At 43.3% G+C, this 21980-nt stretch overlaps 3 protein-coding genes across 3 annotated transcripts in view; 2 read left to right on the plus strand and 1 right to left on the minus strand.

The window, feature by feature from the left end:
• The window catches only part of LOC310991494 (uncharacterized protein), a 98236-nt gene that overhangs the window by 7908 nt on the left and 68348 nt on the right, over positions 1-21980 (minus strand). The gene's annotated exons all lie outside the window — the stretch shown is intronic.
• adora2aa (adenosine A2a receptor a) lies at positions 8762-12759 on the plus strand. The gene is made up of 2 exons (XM_083978655.1): positions 8762-9367; positions 11221-12759. Exons 1-2 carry the CDS (start codon positions 9027-9029, stop codon positions 12254-12256), a joined length of 1377 nt encoding a protein of 458 aa, XP_083834781.1. The 5' UTR covers positions 8762-9026; the 3' UTR covers positions 12257-12759.
• c8h22orf15 (chromosome 8 C22orf15 homolog) lies at positions 14980-17949 on the plus strand (the record flags this gene model as incomplete). Its single annotated transcript, XM_083978644.1, has 5 exons — positions 14980-15046; positions 15283-15369; positions 17168-17293; positions 17587-17661; positions 17831-17949. Exons 1-5 carry the CDS (start codon positions 15022-15024, stop codon positions 17947-17949), a joined length of 432 nt encoding a protein of 143 aa, XP_083834770.1. The 5' UTR covers positions 14980-15021.

Below are 21980 nucleotides of genomic sequence, written 5' to 3' on the forward strand. Positions count from 1 at the left end.
TAGTAGATCATCTTTGCCTTCAGGTCGTATCTCGGAAGGAGCAGCATGGAAAAGAAACCAAGTGTGAGTGCCTTCTGCCCGGCTCCTCCTCACTTCACCTCCTCCTCCCCGTCTGTTCAAGGAGAATTCTTCAAGTCTTCGCTACGTCACAAGAGGATTTTTCATTTCATTGAATAATCACAATGTTTTTCTTCTTCTTTTTTTTTGTCGACGGAGAATATTTTGTAGAAATGACGGGCTCCTGCAGAACACGCCAAAAGTTAGCAACGTCGGAGTTAGCCTTTTTTTTTATTTGCACCAAGTCTTCCAGACGTCACAGTGCGACGCCGATGCCTCTTCTTTCAATGGATAAAGTGCCTGTGTGAGTGTTGATGCAGGGGAGCAGGAGGAGAGCTCCTTCTGGGGGCCAAACCACCACAGAGACCAGAGTGAGGATGAACACGGAGGAGTCGTTGCCAACTAACGTTTCGGAGCCTTTCAGTCACTTGTTTTTGGTCATCGGGTGACAGACGCCACATCAGCGTCTCCTCATGAGCGACATTGAGTTTCAAGCACAGAGATATGCTACATGCTACATGCTACATGTACAACAGCCACACACTGATGGTATTTCACTAATAGATTAATGAAGGTGGACTATGAACGCTAATCTTACGACTGTATAATACGAGTGTTTGCATTTTGTAGGCCTGCATCTGCCATCTTGCACATAGACTTTGTTAGACACAGCATCAGTTCATCACAACCAAAATATAATAGAGTGAGTAGATTAGCTTTTTTTCCCTCATAGTGTGTTTTGATTGACAAGATAAGTCGTGTTTAGATCAGAGAAGTCTAAATCTTCATCAGCCTCGGGGCTTTAATTAAGAAAACTAGTCTCTCACCCAGGGGCCTCATGTTGGGAAAATGTGCTCCAGTTTTTTGGAAACCAGGTGAAGCCTCCTGTATGTAGGTTAAAGCAGCGTCTCACTAAAGGTGTGATTCAGTTTATTGGGAAACAGTTGTATCTACTATGACACTACTGTGGTTCCTATTCTGGCAGAGTTAGATGAGGAGGTTGATACGACTTGAATGTCAGTGATGAAGCTCGAGGCTGAAGCTTGTTAACGGGAATCAGGGAGAGATGGACGTCCTGGCTCTTTCCAACGATGCTGGCACCTCAAAAGCTCACTAATGACCACACTACAACAAAAACGTAAAGGGATAGTTCAACATTTTGGCAAATTGACCCAAATTTGCCATAATCCCTATGGTTTTAGGAGTAGGTTGGTCGGTGCAAGCTATTTTTAAAACAGCGGAGCAGAGCCGTGAGCTGCTCAGAGCTACGCTACGGAGGATAATGGGATTTCTTGGTTTCCCTCATCAAACTCATCAATACACAATCCAACAACTCCAAAACGCTCTGGTGGACAAAGTTGTGACCTGGACATTCACCACGCTATGAGATAATAACGGAACGTTACGAGACAAAGTTGTTTTAGAGGTAAATTAATGCAAAACCGCTGACGCGCGTTCCCGTCGGAGGCAGTCTCGTAACGTTCCGTTATTATCTCATAGCGTGGTGAATGTCCAGGTCACAACTTGTCCACCAGAGCGTTTTGGAGTTGTTGGGTTGTGTATTTGATGAGTTTGATGAGGGAAACCAAGAAATCCCATTAGCCTCCGTAGCTATAAGCAGCTTGTGGCTCTGCTCCGCCGCTCTAAAAACAGCTTGCACCGACAATTAAAGGTAACGAACCTACTCCTAAAACTATAGGGATTATGGCAATGGGCCAATTTGCCAAAATGTTGAACTATCACTTCAACAATGACAAGGCGTAGGTACACAGGATGTCAGGTGCTTCGCTTCGGTTGCTGACGGAGACAGACGAGCCGTTTCCCAGCTCCCGTGCTAAACTAACGAGCTGCATCAGACCTGACACAATCACCAGTGGTATCGACCTCCTCAGATAATCCGTCATCACGTTTCCCATAAAAAATGTTTGTTTGTTTTTTTGACACATGAAGGACACAAAATGCACAAGGGATGAAATAATCCACTGTGCCACTGACTGACTTTCTGTTAATACCCACGCTGTGGTAGACATTTAGTTTTTTGAGATTCTTAGTATGACTACGACGATAGAGAAACATCATTTACATATCTGATTTCAGTCAGCGGCGTCACTGCAGTGCTGCTGGGAGTTTGTCGTGCCTCCACACACCAAGTTCACTGACTTATTTTTTTGCATGGTTTCCAATCATTGTAGCGAGGTCACTGCTTTCTTTTGTGTGGGTGTGTGTGTGTGTGTATATGGATTTATTACACAATAAGTAGCTGCACTGAGATAAGCTCTTTTTTCTACTCCGCACTAAACTCCTGCCTTAACAGTTCAGCCGAAGCTTCTGTGAGTGAAACTGTGACAAACTGTGTGTGGTTACGTTTGCTCACCACAGGCACGTGTGTGTCTGTGTGTGTTTCTGGAACAAGGTGCTTCTTGCTTGTGCCTCACGAGGAACACTAGCGGTAGAGCGGTGGTCGCAGACGACTGTGGGGAAGTTGTCTATGTGACTACTTACTATTTTGATCAGGAGCAGATGAAGCTGCCAGCAGGTTTCCATAGCTACATCAGAAACCATGTTTTTGCCAACATCACAATCTGTACGTCGGCTACACTTCTGACTTATAGTGGTTTAAAGTCAGCACAGGAGGCCGCGACAGTGTCGGTCCCTGTGTGTACAAGAGAGAGCCACTGAGTGAGTTATTATTACTCTGCTGATGGATTTTGTGATGCCATAACACAGAGTCTGATGAGCCAACAGGTTTATAGCGTTCAGCTTTGATTCCACCACTGGTTTATGGCTCCTGACAGGAACATCTGAGAGCTGCAGGAAGACTGCGAAGCCTCTCGATCCTGGAAGCGGAATGTGTTTTGATCAGGCTGGAGCGATCCCGGGAACTTTTTTATTTTATTTTTTTTACGAGGTTCCATCGTGTGCTGACGTGGAGTGATTGATGAACACTGAGCCCGGCCTGCTGCTGCCGCCGCCGCCGCCACCGAGAGAGACAGAGAGAGACCAGACGGCTGGTGAAAAAAGCTAGAAAGCACATTCCCCCTCCACCTGATGGCAGCCTCGAGGGACACGTTACATTGTCTGTCCACTCCATGCCCTTTAAGTGTACGGCTTTACCACAAAAGCAAATGTGAACATGTGCGTTATGACTTTATTGGGTCCACTTCATCATGCTACATTCATTTATTTTCTTTGTTTACTTGAAAATGCTCTGAGAATTCCACTGAACCTGCTTTAATTTGTCTGTTTCCATGTTGCCTTGTATTTGTTTTTTTTGTTTTTTTTAACAATTCATGCTACATTTTGTTTTTGGTGTGAAGTTTTTTTTTTTTTTTTTTTCCAAGAGGAAATCCTGATCACACTACATGCAGTGCTGAAATGTTCCCATGACAAAGTTAAAGCTGAATGAATAAGTGTGTGTGTATGCTTGTGTGTGTACATGTGTGCGTGCATGTGTGTGTGTGTGTGTGTGTAAAGGGACTAAGCTACAGTATTAAGTGCACACAATGATGATAATCAGTTGTAAAAAAACAGAAAAAATGCTGCCTGGTTTTATGTTGCTTATTTTTTTCTGGCAATAGTTATTAAAGACCATTTGAAGCAGCCATGTTTGTAGTCCTCACTGTCTTCAGCTCTACCCATTGACACTATAAAGAAAGACACTTTAAAATAAACTATGAATGGTGTGTGACTGTGACCAGGCTGTGGCACTGACTAATATCTGGATATCTGATCAAAAGCCTAGGATAAACTCAGGACTGTTGGATTCTTTGGTATGTTGTGTAGGCTTTAGAGCAGCAGACACAGCGAGTTTAATGTGTGTGTCATCGACACACTCATCTGGACGCACGGCTGCTCAGCGGACCCCGCCCCTTCAGAGGAAACAGACGCACTATCAGCCTGATGATGAGGGAGGACCGTGTGTGTGTGTGTGTGTGGGAGAGAGAGAGAGAGCAGGTCTCCTGTGGGAAGTCCATCACTAAATAAGCGGCATCATTCCTTCCAGATGGAGCCGGAGCCGCTGATGAGAGGCTGAGGAGCGCGTTGTTTAAATCAACCGTGTCACCGGTGAGGTTGTGTCACACTTGTCGCTCAGTAGGAAGTGAAAACGAGTTTATTTTAGGCTGCGCGCGCGGTAACAGTGTCGGTCTGTTGGATTTCAGAAGTCCATCAGTGTCGTGTGTCACAGTCCACATCTGGGCATCAAGAAAAAAAAGGTAAGTCACAGCTATTCTCATTAAGTAAAAGTTTGATTCTAGTGAATCTGAAACCTTTGAACGTCTCATCAACGTGTTCACACCTGATAAACGGAGCCTTATGTAGGCCTATGTGACATACAGAGTTTAGTCAAGTGTGCCGCCTTGCAGCAGCAGCGGAAAGCGTGTGGAGTGTGAAGTGGTGCATGGTTAAAGCTGGCCCACACACTGGCTGTTTGTTTTCCCCACTCTCCCGCAGTCTGCAGATAACAGACTAACATTATTATATGACAGAGTAGGCTGTAGGCTAAATCCTGTGAGCTCAGTGTCCAGCATCTCCATTAGGCTTTTAGGAGAGTGAAGGCAGAAAGATGAAAAAGTTTAAAAGTAAAAAAAAAAGAAAAATTCAATCAATCAATAAAAATGTGAAAAATCAGTTGACACATTAAACTTGAAGAACTTGAATGAAACAGGACTAAAGTTGGACCAAATCACATCCAGACTGAGCCGACTCATGTATATCTGCAACAGATCAATAGATCTCACATCTTCAGATCTGAAGGGTGTTTTTTTTTTTTTTTTTTTTTTAGAAAATCCCCCATCTTAGGAAAAGTCACCAGAAGAAGTTCCTCTGATGGAAAAAAAAAACAAAAAAACACTGACAAAGTGTGAAAACTTTTCAGTCATATCACAGCACAGTGTTTGTAGCATTACATTTATAATAGGTCTACATCTCCACATTACTATGATATGTAATGACCAGGGTCTGGATCCACAGCTTTTCACCCCACAGTCAGGGCCGTTGCTAGGAATTCTGGGTCCCCTGAAAGAATACTAAAGTGGGCCGCTGCCCCCTGACTTTTCCACTTTTTTTTCTTTGACTACGTACGTATTATCATTTTTTATTTAGCCTACTTTGTTTTAAAGCTAATGCAGCATTACTATGAGTATTAGTCAGGGTCTTATGCAGAACAGTTCAGTCATACAAATTTAGACTACTGGGTTTTTTTTGGGGGGCCCTAGAATTATTAGGGGCTGGGCCCCTAGAATTATCATCACCTTTCTTCCCTATACAACGGCCCTGCCCACAGTTCATCACAGGTCTGAGTGGACCCATAAAGACAGAGTCAAGTGGATCAGGTCCCACAGCTCTGCTCTCATTGACTAAGTTACATCCAGTGTGGGGGGGGGGCGTCTCTCGGAGGCTCTGCAGGAGCTGCTGGTGCTGATGGACTGCCTCTTGTCAGCTGCTACATCACCATCTAATCACCCTGCCAGCCGCCATGTTGCCACTTTGATCGTACACCAAGGGCGTACAGAGCTGTCACGAGGCTGCTGGTTTGATGTTTGCTCCTCCTGTGCTTCCTCTGTGTGGCCAACACAGTGACAGTGGGTAGATTTCTTGGCAGAGGCGCAGACAAATCCACCCACGCTAAAAGAGACTTGTGACAAACTTTTAATCCTGAATGCAAACACTAATCATACAAAACATTTGAATCAAGTGTGTGAATTTAAAAATAACTTCAGATTCCCTAAAGTTGTGAATGTGAAGCAGATCTTGTCCTTAAAAATACCTCACATCCCCTTGTTTCACTATTAGTCTCTGGAGCTTCTCTGATGTGTTTCATAATTCCATCTCTGGGTAGCTTGTTATTGTAGATGGATCGCGAGCATGGGAGAATCACTGTCGTAGTTTTTCAGAGATTCATTATTTCCTCTGCTGTCCTGTGGGAGTTTTTGTTTTGGACTCACCGCTGCTGCATAAAACATGCAGCAGTATAACACCAAACTGACATCAAGACAAATAAATACCCGGGGCTCACAGGAAAGAGACCAACATAAACTTTATTTGTAATTCAAAAAGAATGAAAAAAAAAAGAACATTCTGATAGCAATCATCCTCGAAATAACAAGTCTTTGGTATTAATAAAAAGGTCTCCTCCGACCCAAAGGGAAAAGCCTGACTGAGAGAGCAAAGACCTCTGTGTTCCAGCACAGCTGTTATCTCCTGAAACTCTGCGTAACCTCCAGAAACTTTCCCTCGGAGGGAATTCAGCAGCGTTTCTGTTTGTTAGGCCTTTTATGGCTCATATCAAGGAAACAAACTACAGTGTAAGGACCGGCAGCCATTTTTATGTAATTTCTAAGAATTTACTGCCGAGTAGTAAAATCATTCTTCACTGTCACTGGAGAAAAGACACATTTACAGGCCACACAGCCAGTTAATCTACAGGTAATTCAGATTAAACACACTCCCTCAGATGACACCCTGTTCATCATGATCATGATGATGTCACACTGACATTTCAAAATAGCCTCAGGAGGTGCGGGCTCCACTGTCACTGAGTTGCATTAAAGGGATAGTTCAACATTTTGGCAAATTGGCCCACTGCCATAATCCCTATAGTTTTAGGAGTAGGTTCGTTACCTTTAATTGTCGGTGCAAGCTATTTTTAGAACGGCGGAGCAGAGCCACAAGCTGCTCAGCACTACGCTACGGAGGCTCATGGGATTTTTTGGTTTCCCTCCCTCACCAAAGTCATAAATTGTAAGAGTATATGCACAACTTGATGTGCTGGGCTGGCTGAGCTTCAAAAGAAAAACGAAACAGCCCGCACAACCTCGTTATGCTCCAAATATTATCATGATGATAATGACCTGATGAAGGGCTGAGGAGCCCGAAACGTTGTCAGTAAAAATATTTTGTGCATAACGAGGTTGTGCGGGCTGTTTCTTTTTTCTTTTTTCTTTTGAAGCCTCACCAAACTCATCAAATACACAATCCAACAACTCCAAAACGCTCTCGTGGACAAGTTGTGACCTGCACATTCACCACGCTATGAGATAATAACGGAACGTTATGATTGGATTGTGTATTCGATGAGCTTGATGAGGGAAACCAAGAAATCCCATTAGCCTCCGTAGCGTATAGCTCTGAGCAGCTTGCGCCTCTCCTCTGCCGTTCTAAAAACACCTTGCACCGACAATTAAAGGTAACGAACCTACTCCTAGGGATTATGGCAATGGGCCAATTTGCCAAAATGTTAAATTATCCCTTTAATGCAACTTTTATTCTTACCTTGTGACCACTTATAGAAGTCAATGACACCTGCTAAGCTGATTGGGCGCAACTTACTGGCAAACCTCATCTAATTTACTGCTCCATAAGATACGGAGCATCAGCATTGATTTGGAGCTGATGTTTCTGACCTGGCTAATGGAAGTCTGGCTCTTTATCTGCTGACTGCTCCTCAGCTAATCACTGATGGGTGGGTGGATACGAACCGGTCCAGAGTGAGGACTGAGGTACAGCAGGGCCGAGAAGGGACCACGCAGGGATCTGATTGGCTTTGAGACGTTGTAACAGCAGCTCCTCAGGGTCGCCATTTCTAAACCTCTGTTCTCACTACAGAACTGATCCGATACCATTGTGTAAAAAAAAAAAAAAAATTCACATCTCTCCACCACTACCCTATGATGGTGAAGTAATTGCTGCCATTGTGTGGTTCAGATTAGAACTTCCTGTAAAGCATGAGCAGATACATTGATGTCATAGAAAATATATATATACATATATCATATATTTATGGATCTAGAACAGTCTCATAATGAATAAATGCACAAAAGAAGATTCACAAATGTATTTGGAGATTTATATATATGTGACTCAAAACACAAATTCATTTAATGAATTTTTTGACTTGTATATGGAATGAAACATATTTGTGTGTGCATTGCAAATGTATTTGAGTTTTGAGTTCTTTTGTGCATTTATTAGTTTCTGCATGGATTTATTCATTATGAGACTGTTCAAGCTCCATATTTATTTGATCATCAACCATTAAAAAACAATGGTTCCTCTTGTGTGCTCTCGCTTCCTTTATAAGCTTTAAGAACATACAAGAAGACAAGAATTGATCTGAGAGAACTGATTTTTAGTTCAAGTGTTAAACTATGAATCTTGTTAGTAAATATGAAGCATACTTGTTGTTGATAGATAGATAGTACTGTATTTAAGCCACTGCCAACGCTAGAGCCAGTATGAGAACAGCCCTGGTTGATGACATGTTGTACAGAGGAAACTTCGGGGTCATGCTCAGAGAGTAACGTGGGAATCATACTGTCATTTTCTGCTGAAAGCTGGAAGTGAACCACAACAATACAGCGTCAAGTATGAGGCCAGGAAACCGACAGGCAGCAACAGACTGTGTGTGTGTGTGTCATGTGTCTTGTCTAGTTCGTCCAAGGCCTACAGATGAAAATGAGCCTTTTGGTTAGTTGGTAACTATGGTAAATATCTGATGCAAGAGCGTCTATGTTGAAATTCACTTCCTTCATTTACATTTCCTCTTTCTTTTTCTTTTCTGCACTTCTTGTATCTCCAGCGTCACAGCGTCCCAGTGATGTGCGTTGCTGGCATCATCTCAGCCTCTTGAGAAGTTCATGGGAAAAAAAAAACTCAGAGGGGGCAGGACCTAAGGAGACACAGACAGACAGCAGAGCATCTTTTCCACCAGGACGGGATGGAGGCGACTGTGCGGACCTGGGAGGAAAGATAGATCGTTCTGCAGCTGAATAAACCTCTTCATCAGCTGTTTGGGCTGAGCAGGTGTGGAGGAGCTGCTGCTGCTGCTGCTGTTGCCTGGAGACTGTGGATGCTTGTGGAGCAGCTGGAGGTGAGGAGGCTGAGCTCAGCGGCTGCCGGGCTGCAGCTATGGTCGTTGAGGCGAGGTTTCCTCCCTCCTCATCATCAGTGACCTCGCCGTTCGTCTCACCATGCCGGACGACCCCGCCGCCGCCGCCGCCCTCTACATCGTCCTGGAGCTGCTGATCGCCGTGTTCTCCGTGCTGGGCAATGTGCTGGTGTGCTGGGCCGTGTGCCTCAACAGCAACCTGCAGAGCATCACCAACTTCTTCGTGGTGTCGCTGGCGGTGGCCGACATCGCCGTGGGCGTCCTGGCCATCCCCTTCTCCATCGTCATCAGCACCGGCTTCTGCTCCAACTTCTACGGCTGCCTGTTCATCGCCTGCTTCGTCCTGGTCCTCACACAGAGCTCCATCTTCAGCCTGCTGGCCATCGCCATAGACCGCTACATTGCAATCAAGATATCACTCAGGTCAGTGACCTCTGGGACTCCACTCTGAGACACAGTTATCAGTCAGAGGGAGACTCCCACCTTCCTTTGTAAGGGTTTACAAGTGGAAACACTTTTTTTTTTAAACCACATCTTCCTCATATGAGTCAGGATATTTTTTCTTGCAACGTTGTGAAAATTCACACGAATAACTATTTATATAGAAACTAAAACAGAACCAACTTCTCTTAATTCTATTATCAGCTGATCTGCAGATCTAACTTTAAATAGCTAGGGGTTATTAATAAGTGAGAAACTCTTTTGTGATTGTGCATCCATGGTAACAAACATTTGTAACTACATTATTATCAAAGGGGAAAACCACTAAAGAGATTATTTGCAACCTGGAAGCTGTTCTGTGAAGTAGATTCATGTTAGGAGAATTCTGAGACAGATGAAGACTTGATAAAGGACACTGTGTTAGAAAAGGGGAGACATTCTTCTAGGAAAGGAAATAGGAAGGCATCTTAAATTTGCCATAACTTTTCTGCCTTTTCTCAGTTTAAAGGGATAGTTCAAAATTTTTGGCAAATTGGCCCATTGCCATAATCCCTATAGTTTTAAGAGTAGGTTCGTTCGAGGTAAATGCAGAGACTGCTTGCCGAAAAACTTCCCCCCACGGGAACGTGCATCAGTAGTTTTGCATGAATTTACCTCGAAAACAACAAAGTCTTGCATTGTTCCGTTATTATCTCATAAATGTGCAGGTCACAACTTGTCCACCAGAGCGTTTTGGAGTTGTTGGATTGTGTATTAGATGAATTTGATGAGGAAAACCAAGAAATCCCTTTAGCCTCCATAGCGTAGCTCTGAGCAGCTCGCGGCTCTGCTCCGCCGTTCTAAAAATAGCTTGCACCGACAATTAAAGGTAACAAACCTAGGGATTATGGCAATGGGCCAATTTGCCAAAATGTTGAACTATCCCTTTAATCTCTTACTTAGTCTCATGCAGCAAAAAGTCTCACAATAAAACTTCATATATCATTCCTGTCTATCAGTGATGATGTGACATTTGAACTAGAAGGTCTTGGCTAGAGAAGTTTGTCCAGAAATGGCGTCTCCCTCGAGGCCGCGTCCCCTCAGAGCAATCAGAGGAGTATTGCTCTAATTGCTTATACAGACTGTGTAACCCTCGCCCAGGCCTCTGTGTAATCTGACTTCATGGCTCGGCTGTAAAAACACGCCGCTCGTCAAAACTGTTTACATTGAACGTCAGATTTCAGTTTAGCATTCGAAAGTTTTGAAGGACGGTTTGCGTGCAGCCATTTAAAAGCCGTCACCTGCTGACAAGGCAGAGGGAGGAGGCTGCAGCTCAGGCTGTGACCTCATCGTACCGAGCCGTTCGCTCGCCCTCGGAGCCACATCAAGCTCGACCTTCCTGTTTTCACACACTCTCCTCCTCCTCCTGCTGGAGATACGTGAGGGTTCGTCTGTGTTGTTTTTTGCATCACTGATGCGGGGGTAGGGGGGGGTGGGGGTTGTTTTCGCAGCGTCGACCTTTGCGCTTTAACATCTCGAGAATGCGATGGAAACGAGCCAAATATCTCAGCTGCTCTCCCACACTTTGCTACAGGCCAACTCAAAATAGAGCCTTCCTTTGAGGAGTCCTCAAAGACCCTTCATTTATCTTTCTCTCTTTTCGTTCCAGGATGAGAAGTGCCTCCACGGAGTAATCCAATTAGCCGAGCCAATTATAAGTCAGGGGGCAAATTCATGTCCTGATTCCTGAATAAAAGACACAGTAGAGTTCTGTATCTGATGTGATATAATGTTATTAGTGGTTTGAGCCGACAGACGCAGCTGATACTCTGATGACCCCCCCCCCTCCCCTTCAGGTACAACAGTTTGGTGACAGGCCAGCGGGCTCGAGGCATCATCGCCATCTGCTGGGTTTTATCCATCATCATCGGACTGACCCCTATGATGGGCTGGCACAAGCAGCCGGGGGGCTCCAACGGCACCAGCACCTGCCCCCCGGGCCTGATGAAGTGCCTGTTTGAGGAGGTGGTGGTCATGGAGTACATGGTCTACTTCAACTTCTTCGCCTGCGTGCTGATCCCCCTGCTGCTGATGCTGGCCATCTACCTGTGCATCTTCATGGCGGCGCGTCACCAGCTCAAGCTGATCGAGGTGAAAGCGGTTCACGGGGAGAAGTCGCGCTCCACGCTGCAGAAGGAGGTCCAGGCCGCCAAGTCCCTGGCCATCATCGTGGGGCTGTTTGCGGTCTGCTGGCTGCCCTTACACATCATCAACTGCTTCACCCTCTTCTGCCCTGAGTGTCCTCGGCCTCCGCTCTGGATCATGTACGTGGCCATCATCCTCTCTCACGCCAACTCCGTCATCAACCCCTTCATCTACGCCTACCGGATACGGGAGTTCAGACAAACCTTTCGTAGGATTATCCGCCGCCACATCCTGGGCCGGCAGGAGCTGCTGGAGAGCGGCAGCAGTTACCGCAACTCCACCCACAACAGCATCACTGACTCCATCAGGCTCAAGGCGAACGGCCTCAGCTTTCAGTTTTTCAGCGAGCACAGCAGCAGCAGCAGCTGTGAGAGCTCCTACCACTGTCCCGCTCACATGTCTCATGTAGGAGGAGGCCTGGTGTCCGTCTCCCACGCCCCCCTGTCAGTCGTCATCTCCCACTGTCCTAAGACGGAGCAGTGTCCTTTGCAAGCTCTCAGACAGACTCAGATCCCGGTACGTCCTCAACTGCAGCTTGCCGAGCAGCAGCAGCAGCAGCAGCAGCAGCAGCAGCATGACTGCAGCGGGCCGGTGCTCATGGAGGACAAACAGGACCTCAGCCCGGCCCGGGTCACGCCGCTGTTGGATAAGCGGGACAGGAGGAGCTTCTGTAGTGAGGCGTCCTGACGCAGAAAGGTCAACGTCAGCTCAGCTGATCAGCCGTAGGGTTTGGATAAAACCCTGACCTGCGATGGAAATGGGAGCACTGTGAACGCATCACGGACAACCAATGACATTGAGATAACTCTGGTGTCCTCGCTGCAGAAAACTCTGTCCACAGTTTGAGCACAGTGACTATAATCTAAACCCAGAGTCTAAACGACAAAAGAGGATGTGCTACTTGTGTTTTGAAAGTGCAAACACCAACCCGTCTATTTTTAAGGTGTAGGCACTTCACATGTCAGATGCAGCTTCTAATTTCAGCAAAGAACATCACTAAATAACTTCTTCTCAGCCAATGTAGAGTATTGAAACTCTTTAATACGCCCAAATTGACCAAACCTCCATCATGTTTGAGTCATTTTATCTCCTGACAAACTCCTGTCATTAAAGGGATAGTTCAACATTTTGGCAAATTGGCCCATTGCAATAATCCCTATAGTTTTAGCAGTAGGTTTGTTACCTTTAATTGTCGGTGCAAGTTATTTTTAGAACGGCAGAGCAGAGCCGCGAGCTGCTCAGAGCTACGCTACGGAGGCTAATAGGATTTCTTGGTTTCCCTCATAGAATTAATCAAATACACAATCCAACAACTCCAAAACGCTCTGGTGGACAAGTTGTGACCTGCACATTCACCACGCTATGAGATAATAACGGAACGTTATGAGACAAAGTTGTTTTCGAGGCAAATGCAGGTCACAACTTGTCCATGAGAGTGTTTTGGAGTTGTTGGATTGTGTATTTGATGAGTTTGATGAGGGAAACTAAGAAATCCCATGAGCCTCCGTAGCGTAGCTCTGAGCAGCTTGCGGCTCTGCTCCGCTGTTCTAAAAACAGCTTGCACCGACAATTAAAGGTAATGAACCTACTGCTAAAACTATAGGGATTATGGCAATTGGCCAATTTGCCAAAATGTTGAACTATCCCTTTAAATTATTGATACTGTGTTATTTCAGGGACGCAGATATGAACACTGTCTGATGGATTTCACCATAAACCACCACCACCGAAGCACGAGCAGATTATTTCTTGCACAGTTCACTTCCACCAGTCCTAACCTTCATCCTGCCCTGACGCCCTGCAAGGACTTTTTTTTTTTACTTTCAGCCTCCTCCTCACATCGTTTTAACATTTTGGCTGCAATTTATGTACATTACCAAAGAAATGAATGGGTGCGCTCATTGGAATAAAAAAACAAACCTAGGACAACACAGGGACGGATCGGTTCATGTTTGTGTCGTTAGCGATGTGAAGTGTCACATGTTTAAAAGCATAAACCTCAGAGTTGGTGACGATGTGATGCTGAAATGTAACCGTGTGCTTTTGTTTGGTCAGTGTGACAATGTGACTTGATTGTTTTTGCTTATTTAAGTTAAATTTTTTTGATGACCTCTGACACAGTCTGGTGGTGAATCATTTGTAAATTATCACATTTTAGACTTCAATCAAACTTGTGGAAGATGTTTCTGTCTCTTATTAATCCTGGTGAATTCATTCATCCTCAGTTCAGTGCAGCTACTACCTGCTGTGTTTTCACAAGGACGCTGGCACAAAAGTCCTGTCTTGAAATAAACAGATTTTAAACATGTTTACAAAGTGCACTCACTGTATTTGGACATGTATTGTTTCCAGTCATTATTCAGTAGCTGCACAGTAGGAGCGGTTCCAGGCTTCCCGCTGGCTTGCCACCAGACAGGCTCATGTCCCGCATCAGATCTGTGAGTCCACACAAGTGAGTCACAGATCTGGTTTGCTTGTTCTCATTCTGGGAAATGGTTAGTTAAGCAGTCGAACTATCTTTGGAGTTCTTTATTTTCCCAGCTTTCATTACATTTCCCTTGTGAGTTCAGGTTACAGGGCTCAGAGCCTACGTCTTTTTGAAAGTTTCCCCTGGGGACTTTAATGCTTTTTTTAAAGATTCACCACAGAGACCTCCTGAGTCCTCGTGCTCTGCTGCTGTCTTGTCCCATCAGCTGGCTCTTATCAAGGGTTTATTCAAGATTGCGTGGTATCACAGCTCTATGTAGGAGATCTACTAGTGAGGGAACTCAGCTGTCCCTGCAGAGGACCTAAAAATGCTTCTTATCTGTTTGTTATTAGTCATTTTTATTTAAAGCTATAATGAATATTTTTATGAGAGGACATTTGATGACATGTTTATATCTTTATTTAATACGGAGCTGCACTTAACAACACATTAGCATAGCTACTGTAACAGAGGAGTGGGGGATGTTTGCTCCTGCAGACTGAGTGGACCACCTCCCTCTGCTCCAGGATTAAAACTCTGTGTCACAGGTATCTCAGCAGAGCAGAGTCAGGTCGGCCCATTCAGCGCATTAGTTCCAATCGGTGGCGGGAAACAATAAAAGCTTTTTTAGCCAGTCTTGACATCACAGTCCAACAAGTAGCTATAAAGTCCAGAGTCCCAGTCTGTCTGTGAGTGGAGGCTCCATGGATACAAACAACAGCAGCCCTTTAAGAGTTCTCCGTTTTGAAAAGGAGAAGAAGGAGGAGGATGCTAAAGTGTGTTTGTGTTTTTTTTTTTTTTACCATCTCAACATTATGCAGGCCAGTACATACAGCCTCTCCCTCAAAGCTGAGTCTTTTGTGACATAACACTGATTTAACAGCCTCTATTGTTGCACTCTGTGTCCAGTCCCAGCTTGTTCCTCCCTGGGCTCAGATGCTGTAAAGTGCTGGTAGAAGCAGCAGCAGCAGAGGAGGAGCACACAATGTTTGTCACTATTCTGTTTGGAGGTTAGTCACTGGATCTATTTATTTTTATCCTGTGGCTGCTGACGTAAAGTAGGAAGTTTGATTGTTTCAATATTATCTATTGATAAATAGATGCTTTGTTTTAGCAGCATTCAGTTCAGTTGTAGGCCTAACCTGAGTAAATGTCTGAGCACAGGGAGCATGGACATGATCATATTGTATCATGACATACTGAACATTACTGTGAAATGTCTGTGATATGCTAAATGTCTCCACAGACAGCAGGATGGAAATGTTCAATGTCAACTGTAAGCTGATAAACTTCCTTCATCATTTAAAGGAGAGGTGCGGTCTGGACTTTAAAGGTGAAATTTGTAGCAGGTTGCAGTGGTGCCACTTGAGTTCTGACTGTCCCTCATTTTGGTCCTGTCCTACTGGTGGAGGTTCTTGGAGATAAATCAGTACAGACAAAGTCAGACTCAGGATCAGCTTTAATGGCCAAGTGTCTGCACACACACAAGCAATTTGATGTAAAGTCGTACAGAAGGAGGACGGCAACAACTGAACAATAAGTTAAAGAATACAAAAATAGTTAAATAAAGTAGTCAGTAGTCAGACTCAGAGTGCGAATTATACAATGACAATTGGGGGGGTCAACATTTTACACAGCGCAGGCGCGTGCTTGAGTTAACAGAAGTCTTACAGTATCTTGCTTGTTCAATTAAATGTCTACAGTCTGTAGATGACGATAAACCAAATTTTACACAATTTTACAGTTCATGCGGCACATAATGTACCACACAAACAACTTTTGTAGTCACCAACAAAATATTCTAGATCTAAACTGCCGAAATTCAGACCCACACACACACCCTAGCAAATCCTCATTTCTGGAGATCCACACAATGCTGAACCAGAACCAAACACAATATCTACATGATGGCAGATGTGTTACATGCTCTAGTCCAGACAGATTTACATCCTGTAGGCCTACTGGTCCCAATATTGGAACTAATGGATAAGATAGGACTCTATAGTCTGTAGGCTCAAAAGCCTGAGCTAGGGTGACTCTTATCTTTACCATTAATTCAGAAGTGAGAAACATATCAGACTATTTTAAGAAAACAGCTCACAAAGTTTGAGGTCACCAATGTTTTCAGTATTAAAAAGGTAAAACCCAACTAAACCGCCAAAGATTTTTTTTAAAATGTGCTACATAAATAGGCTATAGCCCAACACTGCACTACAAACACGCAAACATCCACTTTTTTTTTTTTTTTTTACAGTAGCCTAACTGTCAGTCAGTGAGCAGATTCAGACAATGAAATGGTTTAGTCCACTAGGGGTGTCTGAAATTTTACTACAAGCATCTTCCTGGCATGACTATGGAAATACTGTATTGTGGTATTTATGATTACTAACAAGAAAGATAAATGTTTCAACCCCCCTTATCTGTTATTTGTAGCTCTTTTAGGGGGGTCAAAGTCGTAATTAGGGGGGTCAACCCCCCCCCCCCCCCCCCCTGTAATTCGCACTATGGTCAGACTGTACTATAGCAAGTAGTGCAACAAATAGACAATGAGGTAATGCCATGAAATAATATAATCAGTAATAATCAGTATCAGGTCATCATAGCTTCATTTCTAATCAAGCAGTGGTCATGTTACATACAGTACTGGAAATGAAAGTAGGTTTAATTGGGTTCATATTTACAGGTGAGATGACAGTTGTGTTTTGTTAATACTGTCATTATTAAACACAATAATCAATATGGTCTGAGAGCAGTTCAGTGACCTTTTGAACCCCACCATGTATAGACATACAGTACAACGGTGACTGTGCATCATTAGGTTTGAACCACTTTGTCTCATACAGTGTTTCTGTAATATCATTATAGGAACACCTGTTAATGTGATTCAATACAATTACACTGCACCACAAACTAAATCCTCCAACTTGATCAATAGAGTGAATAAACATCTTTAAACCAGGTTTAGTAATAAGCAAACATTAATGAGTTTGAGTATTGATGAAAATAAACTATTAACTGGGCTGGTGGCTTTGATCAATAGATCTAAATCCCATGTCGATGTCCTTTATTGACCAACAACCCATCCACTCGTTATGTAATAACAAATAAAAACTGTAGGCTTGTCTGTGTAGAGTGTGTGGACCTGATGGACAGCTGCAGTGGTTCACTGGTGAACCTGGAGACAAAGCAACACAGTGTGGCTCTGGCCAGCAGCGTGCTGGTGGAGAGACAACGCTACGTCCTGCTACGAGTCTGCAGTGAGTCCAACCACACAAGTTCACATGCACAAACCAGATATTGAAATTATCTATATATCTATCTATAATAATTGTTGTCTGTTGATTTTTGGAAAGAGGTTGTAAAAGTGTGATTCTTATGTATGATTAGTATGTGAGCTGAAAATGAAAATATATAAGAATATTAGGCTGTTTAGATGGTAGCTTTAACTTTGAAACTTGATTTTGACAATATGTATGGGAAATATTTGATGAACTCTTAGCTCTCTGTTTTATTATTACATATCAAAGTTCATGATTTTACCTCCCTTCAGGAGATGATGAGACTGGGGCTCAGAAATATGTGCCTCTGCTGAACAACTGCAGCCAGACTCATCCTGAGTTTACAGGTAAATGCAACCAGACAGCAGAGGGAAACATCGTGACATGGACAGATATGACACGGCTCTCTGAGGCCCCCTGCTGGTCAAACACATCTCTACACTTAAAAAAGAATAGTCCTCACACAAAAAAGTAACATAAGTAATTTTAATTGGTTTATCTATTCTCTTGATACAGAGCTGCTGAGGAAACTGTCAAACCCAAACAAGGAGCGAGACAGACGGAGCAGAGGAGGATGGATACAGAAGAACCATCCTGCCAACCAAACCAGGAGAAAAAAACATCTCAGCAAATAAATAGTTTCTATGAGTCAGACAGGATTTAAGTCTGATTTCATAAGGCACTAAAAGTCTGATGCATTGATACTTACATAGAGGTAAAGATATATACCTACTTTATTTATAGAGGCAGGAATTTAGAAGATGTGATTTATATTTTCTTCCACAAAACTTCTGTTGGATATACACAGTACACACACACACACACACACACACACACACACACACACACACACACACACACACACACACACACACACACACACACACACACACACACACACACACACACACACCTTGTAGAAAGATGATTTAGAGGAATAGTTCAACATTTTAGTAAATTGGCCCATTGCCATAATCCCTATAGTTTTAGGAGTAGGTTCATTACCTTTAATTGTCGGTGCAAGCTGTTTTTAGATCGGTGGGGCAGAGACGCTATAGCTGCTCAGAACTATGCTACAGAGGCTAATGGAATTTCTTGATTTCCCCTCATCAAACTCATCAAATACACAATCTAACAACTCCAAAACGCTCTGGTGGACAAGTTATGACCTGCACATTCACCACGCTATGAGATAGTAACGGAGCATTACGAGACAGAGTTGTTTTAGAGGTAAATGCAAAACCGCTAACGCGCGTTCCCGTCTGAGGCAGTTTTTCCGCAAGCAGTCTCTGCATTTGCCTTGAAAACAAATGTTGAACTATCCCTTTAAAGTCAATTTAAAAAATACAAAGGTGTGATACAATGCTACATTTATTAACATACTTTTCATTTGTCTTTATGCTTTCTGTCTTTTGTCACACTCAGGCTTTAGTGCGTTTAGTGGCGTTCTGAATCCAGAGATGTATCACTTAACTTTCTCACAGTTCTTACAATAGGTCAAACTGTAACTATTATAGAGCTGTGGATATTCTTTAGAAAAAATAAAATGCATGTTCTCTATCAAAAAAAATTAAACACATGTGTAGCTAAATTAACATTGATCTTGTTTAGTCATTGTGATTTTGTGATACACAGGTTTCCCTCAAACCTCACTCCAGAAACATTACAGTTACGGTAGTATAAGTCTGTACAAGTCTCACACAGAGGGTGTTTACTACATTATGCAGTCAGCAGAGAGGGAGGAGTGAAGGAGTGAATGATTCTCTAGTTCTCACAGGTTGACATCTTTATACAAATCTAATATGACAACTAACAGTATGTAAAACAAAATTATGTGCGAACATGTACACACACATGCACACAGTGTGGAAGTCTTGCTCATCAAGAGATGTGTCCAAGCTTGTGTGTGTTCAAAAAATGGTCAAAACAAGGAGCGCTTCGTGGACTCCTTTCTCCAAACTACAGCTGCTCCTTGGAGAAGGATCCAGGAAATGTAAAAACCAAAGAAAAACTCCAAGGCACTCTCTTGAGTAAATAAAATGCCTTTAATCCATCTGGCATTGTCCTGTGACCCAGAGTGAGTGTGGTCACCAGCCAACTCCTGCAAAAGGGGCTTGGCCATAACCCACCCCACAGGTAACAAAGCTGAGTAAAGAAAAAAACAATGGTCAGTATAAATATATTTCAAATGCATAAAGGTATGCATAAAATAAAAAATACAACAATAGATACTACAATCAATACAACAAAATATACAATAAATACAATCATAGACTGAATCATACCAGGACCAATCCAGGGAAAAAAAAAAAAAAAAACTCACAAAAAAGCAGAAAAGAGTCTTCATTCAAGCCTGGATGTTTTGTAGCTGGCCGTTTATAGTTTCAAAAAGCTTCCCTTTGATTTAGTTTTCTTTGTCTGTCACCTTTGCGTATGGAGGATGTGTTGTGTGTGTTCAGTTGACCTCATGACAGAAATGCAACATCTTCCATGACCTCCTCCTGGCTGTCTGCAGACATGGACTTGAAATGTGGAGGGACTGACACAGGAGCTCCAGTCAGCTGTGGTGCAGACGTCACTGCTCCAGACTTGTACTTGGAAACTCAGCATCCTCTGATCGATTGTTCCTTTGCTGAACCAGTAGCTCTAACATCTTATCATGCTCTTCCATTCCTTCCTCCTCCAGTTTACTGTTTACCACATCTAACCCAACATGTTTTTCCTGACCCTGGTCCACCAATCAGTAAGCTGCAACATGTTGTTTTACAGTTCTTTGAGTAGTTGCATTTTCCTACCAGAAATACACACTCACACTCATCCTCATCATAGGAGAAGTTTGGCTCCAACAGAAATTCTTCTCTTTGACTCTGCACTGCTGCTTTCTCCGTCAGCTCCAAGTCGCTGCTGGTTCTCACTGAGGATCCAGAACCAGAACACGTCTCTCTGAGTTTTGTCATCACACTTGCAAACGGGCACTCGACCCCTCGCAGAGTCTGTTACGGGCTGAAAGCAACTTCCTCTTGCCACAAGTCTGGTTTTTATGGATGAACAGGAAACAGATGCAGCCAGTTTTTGCCAGCACTTATCCTTACTGTCCCACATTTACTTACACTTATGAATAACAACACTATATATGGTATAAACAAACATTTCGTAACACAGTTCTTCGTTGCCAACCGTAGAACTGAAACTGCTGATCACTGTGTTTTGGCAGCTTGTGAGGCTGAACAATGAAGCCAACTGCAGTTTTTTTTTTAATTGGCCGCTTGAGGCTGCCTCCAAGAAGTGTTATGTATAACTCAGGAATACTCCAAGCACTGATGGTAACCAGCCAGCTAACCAGAACCAGCCTGAGTTCATGCAGACTGTGGTGTTCAACCAACAGGAAGTTGCAGTGATTTAGCTGACTGTCCAACACAGTCAGCAGCAGCCGTAGCAGCAGCCATGACACACAGCTCAAGGAGGCAATGGGCATCTTACAAAAAACAAAACAAAAAAACAAACCCAAACAACCCCCCTCCCCTCAATTCTACAACTTGCAAAGATGTTTATCTTCAATTTGACTTACAGTACACTCCTTAACTTGTCTCATTCTCTTCAATGATTCATAGCTTGCAAATAAACATCCACCCCACTTGGAGACAGAAAGGAAAAGGCCCTCCTAGAACTCCACATTATCATCATACATACATTTTTCTTTCTTATCAAAGTAATCCAGACACAGTCGTCGGTCCCTCCACAGACAGGAATTTTATTGGTCTTGGTGTCAGTTTTATTTGGAGGCAGTGCATCACACATTGAAAACCTACAAAATAATTATAATACACATAGACAAAGATGTTGAGAAGTCAAAGTACTGGCATGCAATACACCACACACACCTAGAATAACTAGAACAGTGGTTCCCAACCTTTTCTGGCTCATGACCCCATTTTGACATCACAAATTTCTGGCGACCCCGTCAATCAAGATGTGCCAGCTCAGACATTTTTATATGTTACATTTTATTTGAACTTGATTTATATTCAAGAAAGTCGAATTATAGAATACAGTTGTTTACGATTGTGTGTGGTGTTTTTAATCATAATTTTTAAAAGAATAATAATTAGTTTAAAAAATATTCTTATTAGTAATTTTTTTTTTTATCAGTTACTGGACATTTTAGGTGACCCCATTTGAATTCCAGGCGACCCCACATGGGGTCCCGACCCCAAGGTTGAAAAACACTTAACTAGAATAACTTTGATGAGAAGTCTCCAGACCTCTCACAGTGAAGCTGGACTAGTGTCAAGTATGACACAGTTCATTCAGTTCATCACAGTGCATTCTGAGTTATACGCTTTTTTCCCTTTCCATCAAACTCCACTAAATATCCCATGATGACAAAGTGACAACAGATTCTTTTTTTTTTTAATTGCATGAACAAAGACAAACTGATTATGACATGAGTATTCAGACTCTTTGCTGTGAGTGACCCTTTAACTGAAGACCGCCTGTGGTTAGTTCAGTGTCAGCTGGGACAGGAAGCCTCCTTGGTCCAGCTGCTCTGCAACAGACCACAGGACAGAGTCACTCACAGCACCAGAGTGGCTGCCCCCTGCACGTGGCGCCCAGGCAACGCCCACCTCTGGACTTTCCAGAATATTTAACATAATTAGCTTTTGAT

Source organism: Trachurus trachurus (assembly GCF_905171665.1).
Source record: "Trachurus trachurus genome assembly, chromosome: 9".
In the NCBI taxonomy this organism is placed as follows: domain Eukaryota; kingdom Metazoa; phylum Chordata; class Actinopteri; order Carangiformes; family Carangidae; genus Trachurus; species Trachurus trachurus.

Excerpts from the sequence above, each read along its gene's own strand:
- adora2aa (XM_083978655.1), top strand. The coding sequence starts at position 9,027 with ATGCCGGACGACCCCGCCGCCGCCGCCGCCCTCTACATCGTCCTGGAG. Across the intron at positions 9,368-11,220 it reads GCAATCAAGATATCACTCAG|GTACAACAGTTTGGTGACAG; the intron begins GTCAGTGACCTC and ends CCTCCCCTTCAG.